Raw genomic sequence first — 12,026 nt, forward strand, 5'->3', positions numbered from 1 at the left:
GTCGATCACATGATCATTTAGAAATCATTCTAATATTCTGATTTATTATGAGTGTTGGATACAGTTCTGCTGTCTAATATATTTGATGAATAAAAGGTTAAAAAGAACTGCATTTATTTAAAATAAAAAACTATTTCTAATAATATATATTCTAATAATATATTTTCTTTACTATCACTTTTTATCAATTTAACACATCCTTGCTGAATAAAAGTATTGATTTTATTTAAAGAAAATAAAGAAAAAAATTACTAACCTCAAATTACTGACCAGTAGTGTATATTGTTATTACAAAATATTTATATTTTAAAAACATAGCTTCTTTTTTTTTTTTTTTTACTTTTTATTCATCAAAGTATCCTAAAAAAGTATCACATGTTCTCAAAAAATATTAAGCAGCAAAACTGTTTCCAACTTTGATAATGAATCATCATATTAGAATAATTTCTAAAGGATCATGTGATAATGATCCTAAAAATTCAGCTTTGCATCACAGAAATAAATGATAATTTAAAGTATAATAAATTAAAAACAATTATTTTAAATTGTAATAATATATCACAATATTATTATTTTTTCTTTATTTTTGATCAAATAAATGCAGGCTTGATGAGCAGAAGAAACTTCTTTCCAAACTTTCGGTCTGTACTGTATATATTTCATAGACATATATATGTATATAGATGTAGCTGGTAGGGTGGTTGAGACGGGAAGTGTACCTTTAAGGCCTGCTTATTGGCACTGATCATTTGAATCAGGTGGCGTAAGTGACGAGTGTCGTGACTCGTGAGACATGAACAGAAAAACATTAATGCGGTGTGAGTTGAAGAGTGAGCCTCTTGGTGTACCGTCTGTGTAAACAGGATAATGTGAGTTTTCTTTGAAGGTTAGTCGATTTAATATTGAACTTATTGAGAACCGCTTAACACGGCTCGCTTGTTTGTTTGCTTGTAGTTCGGCTTGGTGTCTGCGTGTATGGTAACCAGTAAATGGTGCCAGCAGTCACGAGTCTACAGACACTTGCTCGCATAATAGCGAGTAGTGATTCTACATGGGTTTGCAGTAACGAGTAACATCGAGGAGAGTGCACAGCTATTAGTCATTCATGCCGTTTAACTTTACTGTTATGGGGTATATAGCTTTTACTCATTTAGGCTGGTGTCAAAAGAAAAAAAATTAAGTTTCCTTTTTTTTTTGTTCTAATCCTTTCTTAGACTTAATGTTTTAAAATGTTACAATGTGATCATAAAATTTGTTTGTGATTTATAGGAGGATTGCCTTCGTCGGTCACTAGCCACTGTTTTTCCTAGGTTTTATCATCTTGTCTTACTTTGTATTTGTTGATGTGTGTGTCTTGGGGATCTGCTACCACTGTTCTTTGATGACCTGGACCTAGGTGGGCCTAGGAGGGAGTCCGGCTAGTGGTAGCTTGTTAATTTAGATGGGGTTTTTTTTTTTTTTTTTTTATGTTTGGCAATCGTCATTCAACCTTTGGCCTATGGGCATTGTGCAATATTTCCTTTAGAGATCGTGTCTATTTTGTGAAGTGTGAAATGCTATGTTAATGTACGCATGGCCAATTTGGTTTGAAGTGTTTCTTGCAGTGTTGGAGTGTGTGTGTATGTGAACCGTACCTATATATCTGACTTTATTCACTGTAGTCTAGGCATTGTTAGATTTTTATATCCTGTAAGTAATTTATTTTTTATTTTATTTTTTTTCTCTCACTGTGATTTTTAATTTATTGTAGAATTGTTCACTGTTACCTACGGGAAATATCTGTATTATCTGATTGCCAATCAGTGTATTGTCTAGTGTTTAATAAAATTGAGCACATCAGTCCCATTTTCATCCCTTCATTGGAGATAACCGGTCTAAATAGTTTAAAGGGGAGTGCTGTTTGGGGTTTTCTAGTTTAGATATACAAATTGTAAGACTGAGCGCGCCCCTAGGGGTCACATATATACATATTTTAATACAATTTTGCTCAATTATATGACTGGCACGGAAAAAAAGACCAAATTTGTTGTCACTCTATAGCACCACCAAAGGTAAAAAGAACACTTCAGTGTTTGAAATGTATGGAATAAATGGTCTAGAAAACACAAGTGTTGTTGAAAACATACTTGTTCAGACTTGTCCTAGAGCTTTCATCAGATCAACTCAAATTCAGGTGAAATGTTTTTCAGACAAAAGTCAAACATCTTTTGTGATAGTCAACCATTCCCATGTGACGCAATGAATAAATGGTGTGCGGACCTCAAAAGAAGTAACGTCAGATTTTTGATGTATTGACATGAAGCCCTAAAGTCCATAGTGATTTCAACCGACATTAAAAAATGTGTGTACTGGTGGAATGGTACTGTTTTTTTTTTGTTTTTTTTTATCTCTTTTCTCCTTTTTTTTTTTTTTTTTTTTACCAGAAGTGACACTGATTCAAAAGAAAACACAAAATAAATGCTATTTCACAAATTCATAGGGGTTTACAATCGTGCTACAATCAATCTTTTTGCAAGGCAAGTTTGATTAATTTAATTTGCATTAAATTAAATTAAAGACAGTGCTCCCCAAATTCCACCAGCATGTTTCCTGCCACACTAGAGGAGAAAAAACTTTGGATCATGTTTACACAAACATTGATGGAGCTTACAACGTGACCCCCTCCCCCACATCGGCCAGTCTGATCACCTTTTTTTGTTTCTCACCCCTAAGTATTCACCCCTCATCAACCGTGTGAAACCATCAGTGAGGACCATCAAAGTGTGGCCAACTGGAGCAGACTCTTTACTTCAGGACAGGTTTCAACACACTGACTGGAGTATGTTTGCTTCTCAGGCTGCCTGTGGCTCTCACACGGACATTGATATCTACACCACCTCTGTACTGGATCACATCAACACCACTATTGACAGTGTTAGAACAGAAAAACAGATAACAACATACCCTAATCAGAAGCCATGGATGAACAAGGAGGTGTGACTTCTGCTGAAAGCCAGCAACACTGCCTTCAGGTCAGATGACGCTCAGGCCTACAGTAAATCCAGGGCAAACCTGAAAAGGGGCATCAAAAAGGCCAAATACTGCTACAAGCTGAAGGTAGAGGAACATTTTTCTAACTCTGACCCCCAACGCATGTGGCAGGGCATCCAGGTCATCAATGACTACAAGTCAAGCAACTTGGCATTGAGCCGGATCAACGCACGCAAGGCTGCTGGCCCGGATGGCATTCCTGGACGTGTGCTTAGGGCATGTGCTGAGCAGCTTGCAGGGGTCTTCACAGACATTTTTTTTCATTCATTCATTGTTTGTTGACTTCAGTTCAGCATTTAACACCGTCATTCCCTCCAAGCTGACCACAAAACTTGGAGACCTGGACATTAACACCTCCTTCTGCAACTGGATTATGGACTCTGACCAACAGACCTCAGCATGTTAGGTCAGGCCACAACCACTCCACCACCATCACACTCAACATCGGCATACCACAGGGCTGTGTGCTGAGCCCATTCCTTTACTCCCTCTACACCCACGACTGCAAGCCTGTGCATGGCTCCAACTCCATCATTAAGTTTGCAGACGACACCACGGTGATTGGCCTCATCAGTAACAACGATGAAACTGCCTACAGGGAGGAGGTACAGCACCTGGCCACATGGTGCGCTGACAATAACCTGCTCCTTAACACCACTAAGACAAAGAAACTCATTGTGGACTTCAGGAAGAAAAAAGGTGGCACGCATGACCCCATCCACATTAACGGTATGGTTGTTGAACGTGTCTCCAGCTTCAAGTTCCTGGGAACCACTATCTCGGAGGAACTGTCCTGGACTACACACACCTCCAGCCTGGTCAAGAAGGCTCACCAGCGCCTCTTCTTCCTCAGGACACTGAAGAAGAACCAGCTGTCTTCAGCCATCCTGGTGAACTTCTACCGGTGTGCGATCGAGAGCATCCTGACCAGTTGCATCACAGTCTGGTATGGAAACTGCTCAGTGGCTGACCGCAAAGCACTGCAGAGGGTAGTGAAAACTGCCCAGCGCATCACAGGGACACCACTTCCTGCTATTGAGGACATCCAGAGGAAACGCTGTCTACGTCAAGCTCGCAGCATTCTTAAGGACTCCTCTCACCCTGACCATGGACTGTTTAACCACCTGCCCTCCGGGAGGCGCTTCAGGAGCCTCCGGATAAGGACCACAAGATTCAGGAACAGCTTTTTCCCTACAGCTGTCTCCTTGCTGAACTCTGCCCTCTGACACCACCCCCACACCACACACACAGACTCCTCCCCCACTTCACCACTGCATCTGACTGATTTATTTATTTACAACAAGCAAAAAAAAACAGTAAACTTGTTATTACTTGCACTATTGTCTGTTCATCCAGAAACACTGAGTAATCCATTTGCACACTGAAATATTTTCTATGCACTGTACTGTCCATTGCACTAGTGTAAATTGTTCATATGTACATAGTTCTGCCTATAGTGTACATACACTTTACATAATCCATCTGTATAGTATGTTCATAGTACACCTACCTGTATATCATGCTGATAGTATTTAAAATCTGTAAATTATGTCCATAATACTTATCTGTATAGTTATTGTACATATTATAGACCTTGTATATTCTGTACTTACTGCTTATTGCACTTCTGGTTAGATGCTAACTGCATTTCGTTGCCTTGTACCTTACATGTGCAGTGACAATAAAGTTGAATCTAATCTAATCTAATCTAATTAAATTGGTTTTATTTTCAGTTTACACGTCCTTAAGTTGAAACTGGAAAATATCAAATTTGCAAAACGTTCTCCTGACTGATGTTAAGAATTTGCCTGAACCGTTTTTGTTGTAGAAGGAAATTTTGCCAACAAAGACCATTTTGTTGAAATACCTGTTCAAATGTTGTTCCAACTGAATCCTACACAGAGCCATCTGGATGAACAATGACCTGTGATGCATCATTTATCTCACTCACAGACCCACACAGAACACATGGACACGGATGATCTGCAATATATAAAAGCCACTTTCCTCATCTCCTGGTTTGAAGAGTCGTTGTTGTCTCAACGTTGTTGTCTTACAATCTGACTACTAGAGAGAACAGTATTATTATTATACTTTTTTTTAGGTGCGTTTGGGTTTAGATTAAAAGTCTATGTAAATATCTCTTTCAATTTATGGTATATAGATATAGCATTTGTTAAACCCTGTTTTGTTTGACTTTCAGAATCTGTGCTTCACTAAATCTAGAGATTTGACTGAATCAAGATGCTGCTGATCATTGAAGCTCTTCTCATTTTAGCTGCTCTAGGACAGGTAAGCTTGTGTTCCAGTATGAATATTTCAGACATGAATACTGATGATTGATCATTATGATTCCTGTTGCTGCAGGATCACAGAGCAGCTGTTGAAGGACAGATATTTCCACTGGATATGGCACCGAATTCTGTTGATGACCAGTATGATGGCTGTACTATGGAAATGGAGAATCTGGTGGAGAAATTTCTAGAGAAGGAAAGATCTGGATCGGCTGAATTTAATAAGACTTGGCAAGAAGGTGAAGAGAATGCAAAGAAAGCAGAGGATAACTTGCAGCAGATTCATTCAGTCGCTATTCATGTTTACACTAACAAAGACTCTACAGTATATAGTAATTTCACTAGTTCCACTCGCGCTGGCAAACAGAAATACAGAGAGGGAACATTCACGTGGTATTCACTTCACTTTCTGTTAACAGAAGCGATAAAGATTCTGAAGAAAACACAAAAGATATGTTATGTCACTTATCGTGGTACAAATGTTAAATTTGATGTTAAGAGCAAAGAGGTTCGTTTGAGTTCATTTTCATCCTCCTCTCTTGATCGAACAGTAATACAGGGTTTTGGAAATAAATCTTGTTTTGAAATCTACACGTGTGAAGGTGCTAATTTGACAAAATACTCTAAGTATCCCAATGAGAAAGAGGTGCTGATTCCTCCATATGAGAAGTTTGTTGTCACTGCTGTCAAAAACAGGACAGATCAGCCTGATCTCTGGTGTGAAACTGTGTTTGTGTTAAACAGCACTGGAAAAAGTGACTTGAGTTGTATATTGTTTAACAGTGGCAACCATGCTGCCTTATTTAATTTTCTACTAATTTTGCTAATGTTATTTTGCAAAGTGTTTACCTGCTAACCGGTATATTTTACATTTCACATGGTTACTAAACTTTTAATTTCTTGTCATACTTAATCACATTTGATATTCCAGGAATAGTATAATACTATTTAGTACTGATTGGAGTAAAGAAGTTTTTTTTTCTAAAATTAAAATTTATTAAATATTTTTGATTTGTACAAATAAACTTTGGTTTAAAAGAGTTTTTTAAAAAATAAAATAATTTAGCATTACATTTCGACACTTGGTACGATAATGTGGTCTTGCTTCATGAACTCATTATATCCTCTAGGCGAACATACAGAGTATAAAGCTTATGGCATGTTATAACAAGTTTGTGTGAATGTTTAAATCTTAATCTGAATTTATAATAAAGCAAGATAAACAAAAATATTGTTTCAAAATGTTATTTTTTTTTATTCACTTAAGTAGTAATAAAACTCACATGAGAATAAAGTAAAAAAAAAAACAATGCAGGACAACATACATAACAATTGCTGCTGCTGCACAAATAATATATGCAATAACCATCATTTATAACACGATTGGTTCAAGGCGCTGTCAATGCTTTGTTAAGCCTTTTTACCATGCCAGTAAAGCTACTGGAATCTCGTTGCTTATTACAATGCAGTTCTTTAAAAGTAGGATACACATCTCAACCACAGAACGTCTCTTATCATGGCTTTATGTCTTTAGTTTAACACTTTGCAGCGAACGGTTTATATATCAGTAAAATCCCTTTAAAATAATAAAAATATTAAAGAAAAAAAATTATTGAGCTAAAATCACAAAAGCACAAATATATATTCATTCTTACATAATGTTGTCTTCATTAGGTCTATGACTAAATACTGATACCTAGTGGTCAAAAGCAACAGCAAAAGTAATAGGTCGGTATTACTAAATTGCAAAGATTTTGGATAACTAGGTTGGCTTGTATGTTTGGTGCAGAATGTGTGCAGTAGAGGGCCTGACCTCATTTTCTTTCATAGGGCCCAAGATTGCTAGCAGCGGCCCTTTCTGACATGCGCTGTCTGCTCTGATTGAAAAGTGCATTGTGATTGCCTGAACAGTGCAAGCACTTGTCAGAAATGTAATCCCCCTTTCCTTAATCATGAGCTTCATCTTTCAAAATAAATGTAAAGACAGTTAATAATGTCCTTAGTTTTACTATTAGTTCAAACAAGAAAGAGGAACAGAGTGGAGTGGCAGACACAGTGATGAAGCTCATATGTGTTTGTAGTACACAAGCCACGGACGGTTAAGACAGCTGACTCTGTGATGTGTCCCTGTCTCTCTCTCACACAATATATATATATATATATATATATATATATATATTAACCATGCAGGAAAACCTTTTTAAATATTTTGATCATTTACTGAAAATAAATAAATGACTTTTTAAACCGTTTAACTGATTATTAATCGGTCAAATTCAGCTGATCTGAGTTTGCTGCACTCAGAAACCGGTGACTCAGCAGAGCTTGTAAGAGCTTTTGTCATCGTTAAATCTTTCTCAGATGCGCTAACCAATTTCGACATATGGAAACGTCTATCTGTGCATGATGATGTCCAATGACTCTGGCGAGCAGAGCTTCTCAAAGTTGGGAATAATCAAAGGAGAGCTGCGGTCCTCGGTTGGGCAGGAAAAGGCTAAGCATGCTGGCGCTTGAGTGTAGAGACCGCGCGGGATGGATTTTTCTGTCCCGCTCCCGCAAGATTTTCTCCCGCTCCCGCGCGCGAACCATCAAGTTTCGTCCCTCTACCGCCTGCAAAATCCTGCGGGTAAAGTATACGTTTTTTTTTTAAAAAATGCATTGCATATTCTGCCTGCTACTCTGTTATTTTTTCAATTGCTCCCCTGTTGAATATAAATTTAAAAGAGAAACAAATGTTTCATTTTATTTGCGTTTAATTAAATGGATGAAAGGAATGAACATGGAACTTAGAACATAGACAGGGCCGGCCCGCGGTATAGGCAAATGCTAAGATTGCCACTCATCCATAGGGGCGCCAGAACGAGTGAACGGGTGAATTTTTTTTTTTTTTTTTTACATATTTTTTTTTATAATAGGCTACTATTTAAAAACCATTAATTTGAAATACTACCAAATAAAGCAAAAAAAAAAAAATAATAAAGTCCGGCTCTTCAATCTTCCCCCACCCATCGAGTGCTTGAAGTGCGTCAGAAACAGAGGGCGCGCACGATCAGTTGTTGGTAATTTGTTGTGTAGCGTGCCCGACGCCGCATCCAATGTAGACAGCACTGCTTTTGTTAAAACACAGCTCGTAGAAACGGGCCTGGCAGCTCGCGCCAGTTCTAGACACGGTGAAAGTTTCCTGATTGTGACGGAAGGCTGAATTTACACGACACATTATAAATGAGCAGTGTTGGGGGTAATGCATTACAAGTAACGCGAGTTACGTAATCAGATTACTTTTTTCAAGTAACTAGTAAAGTAACGCATTACTTTTTAATTTACAAGAAAATATCTGAGTTACTTTTTCAAAAAAGTAACGCCAGTTACTTTGTATTGCCATTTTTTGACTGACAAGCCTCCTGTTCCCATATTGGGAGAAATCGGAAGTATGGAGGCGTTGTGTGCTGTGTGAACCATGATGTTACTGTAGTTCTAGACTAAATGTGAATGTGCATTAATTCATCCCACTCACAGAAAAACAAAAAAAACGATTTAGTATTCATCAAAATTAATCAAACCAGTGAAATGCAAACTCAGAATATGACGCAAACCTGCAATAACTAAATATATTAAATAACACAAATGTATCTATTCCCATTTTATTAACAGTGTCTTTGCTGCTGACCTTTAATGATCCAGTTCAACCATACTAATAATTAAAAAATGACTTTAGATAAACTAACAATTGTGCTTCATTGTTTTTTTTTATTGCTGAAGAGTGTTGAACCTTCTTCTCCTGTGTTCTACTGTACAGACGTAAATTTACTTTTCCTTCAGCCTGAGGTTTATTCATTACACTTTTTGGTGTGAAAGGGCTTTTACATTTGCTATAAGTAGAACTTCTTATTAAAAACAATCAAGCCCTGCTCATATTTAAAAAGTAAAGTGAAAGTAACGCAAAAGTAATGTAACACATTACTTTCCATAAAAAGTAACTAAGTAACGTATTTAGTAACTTTTTTAGGGAGTAACGCAAAATTGTAAGGCATTACTTTTAAAAGTAACTTTCCCCAACACTGTAAATGAGCATAGTCTGCAATAGATACAGTGCCAAAAAGAAGAGAAGAGGATAAAGACAGAGGAAAAGAGATGTAGTGAATTAACAATTTATTGCATAGGAGTAAGATACTATAATTTCATGGCAGTTATTTTTACCTTAAACTTAATGTTAGCAGTTGTTCTGAGTTCTGAGTCCCCAGACTGTGATGTACAATCATGTCAGTTTTAAGACGCATTTTTTATTATCACTTTTTTGTTAATGTTTTACTCTACAGTTGTGCAGTTTTGGGGGGATACAGTACAGGCCAAAAGTTTGGAAACATTACTATTTTTAATGTTTTTGAAAGAAGTTTCTTCTGCTCATCAAGCCTGCATTTATTTGATCAAAAATACAGAAAAAAATGTAATATTGTGATATATTATTACAATTTAAAATAATTTCTTTTCAATTTATTATACTTTAAATTATCATTTATTTCTGAGATGCAAAGCTGAATTTTCAGCATCATTACTCCATTCTTCAGTGTCACATGTGACATCCGGTCTATCACATGATCCTTTAGAAATCATTCTAATATGATGATTTATTATGAGTGTTGGAAACAGTTCTGCTGTAATGTGTGTGTGTGTGTGTGTGTATATATATATATATATATATATATATATATATATATATATATATATATATATGCTAAATCATGAACACAATGACAGGGTGAAATGGGCTGCGATGCATGGGGCGCCAGGTAAAATCTTGCCTAGGGCAGCAAATTGGTCAGGGCCGGCCCTGAACATAGAAATACAGTAAAAAAGTAAGAAATGTAAATAAAAAATATACCTATTAGGCTATAGTATAGCCTAATGAATTATATAATAATAATAAACCTGGATTTATTTCATGTTCAAAGGAAAATTAGCCTATAGCTACTGCTTAAAGGAGTCATGACCTGTAATTTTCACTTTTCCACGAGAATCAATGTATGTTATTATTGCCTAACGATTATACACTGGCCGGGATGCCGATATTTAAAAGTGAAGCGTTTGTTCACCCCTGGGTTCGTAAACCAGCCCACGTGCACGCGCACTCAAATACGAGATTTTAATTTCTGCCCCGACTTGACGTCAAGAAGGATATACCATATATGGACACCGCAGACCTATGCTGCAGGAAGCCCGCCCTGCCCCTCTCCCCCTCATATTCAGTCGTGAAAGATGCAGAAACGTAGTGCACACGTCAGTTGCTCTGTTGTTGACTGCCAGAATCAACATGTAACTTAAAAGTGTTTTCTCTCCCAAGAACGAAGCAAGCTGTCAGGGACCAGTGGATTAAATTCATTTTTAATGACGCGGTTCCTACAACCCTTCCCACTGGCTTAACGTTAGGTGTCTGTGCTAATCATTTTACGCCGGAATCGTTCACAAATTTGAATGTCTAAAAAACCACAACGTGAAACAAGGCAAAAACACCACATGATAGCAAACGTTGATCTCAATAACCACTGTAAGCTGATAAAAAAAAGTAGACTACATCTCCGTCAATGTAATCTACCTTAAATAAAAGGTATAATGTATGTCTCAGTCAAAAGGATTGTCTTTACCATTCAGAGACATCTTGATGTAGACGTCCTTCCATCGACTCTACATCTTCCCTTTCCAGCTCAGGTTCAGAGTCTGGCTCATGCATATACGGTTCAATTCCGTAGGTCTCGGCCAGGTCGGGTTCATTCACCATGCGCCATGATGTCATTTTGGAATGATATGCTGAAGTTACCTGCGGTGTCAACCCCCCTCCTTCCTACCACCAATCTACGCGCCCCTCATTTGCATTATTAAAATGACCATCCACGACAGCCAAAATATCGCATCAGATCTCGCGAGACAATAATGCCTTCAGAAATAAGGGTCAGAGGAGCTCTGTGTTTATTTTTTTTTCCACTTTTCTTTTTTAGAAGGGCCTGAAAGACTATAATAGAGCGTGGGTATCTAAAGTAATACTAGGTTATGACTCCTTTAAGAATGGCTTCTTTTCCTCAAACATTAAACAAACAAAAAAAATGTTTTCCTCAATAACAAAATAGACCAATTTTAAATATTTAGCAAAATAAATAAATAATTACAAATAAACGGAATTAAAAATTGTAGACTACGACTACTAATGTAGTCCGTGCGGGAATAGCATGTCGTTCATTGATGAGGGCTTCAGATTAAACCGTCTCTGCCCACTTATGCGACCGCTTTCTATTACTGAAAGCTCTCTCCAATGGTGCGCTGGGAGCTGGAATGAAAAGTAGCCTACATGGCGTGTTACTTTGCTTAATCTTGGAAACTCTTGATATCGCCTTTTCCACCACTGGATCTCTCGCTATTTCGGAATGGAATTACACATTGCTGTCCATGGTTTCATCAGCATCCTCCCATTCCGCAAAGTCTATTTTATTTAAGTCTATTAGAAATAAAGGTTTATCTGTTTTTAGTCATTTTATTTTGCTAGATATTTCCACTTTGCGGGAGTCCCGCAAATAACTTTATTTTCCCGCAACCCGCACACAATAATATCTTGGCGCCCGCGTCTGCATTCACCAATCAAATATTGTCCCGCGACGCACTCGGTTGCGCTGGGTCCCGCAGTACCCCCGCGGGAATGCAGGTCTCTACTTGAGT

At 37.4% G+C, this 12,026-nt stretch overlaps 2 protein-coding genes across 2 annotated transcripts in view; both read left to right on the forward strand.

Moving 5' to 3' along the window:
- The first annotated feature begins 784 nt into the window (after positions 1-784).
- Positions 785-6,365, forward strand: LOC132149594 (ecto-ADP-ribosyltransferase 5-like). The gene is made up of 3 exons (XM_059558975.1): positions 785-869; positions 5,234-5,322; positions 5,398-6,365. The coding sequence occupies exons 2-3, from the start codon at positions 5,275-5,277 to the stop codon at positions 6,178-6,180; spliced, it is 831 nt and encodes a 276-aa protein (XP_059414958.1). The 5' UTR covers positions 785-869; positions 5,234-5,274; the 3' UTR covers positions 6,181-6,365.
- The window catches only part of LOC132149595 (NAD(P)(+)--arginine ADP-ribosyltransferase 1-like), a 49,404-nt gene continuing 38,162 nt past the window's right edge, over positions 785-12,026 (forward strand). Inside the window, exons 1-2 of the mRNA XM_059558976.1 lie at positions 785-869; positions 5,234-5,278. Of these exons, the coding sequence (XP_059414959.1) occupies positions 5,275-5,278 (4 nt within the window). The 5' untranslated portion in view covers positions 785-869; positions 5,234-5,274. The remainder of the gene's footprint in view (positions 870-5,233; positions 5,279-12,026) is intronic.

Source organism: Carassius carassius, chromosome 9, assembly GCF_963082965.1.
Source record: "Carassius carassius chromosome 9, fCarCar2.1, whole genome shotgun sequence".
Classification (NCBI taxonomy): domain Eukaryota; kingdom Metazoa; phylum Chordata; class Actinopteri; order Cypriniformes; family Cyprinidae; genus Carassius; species Carassius carassius.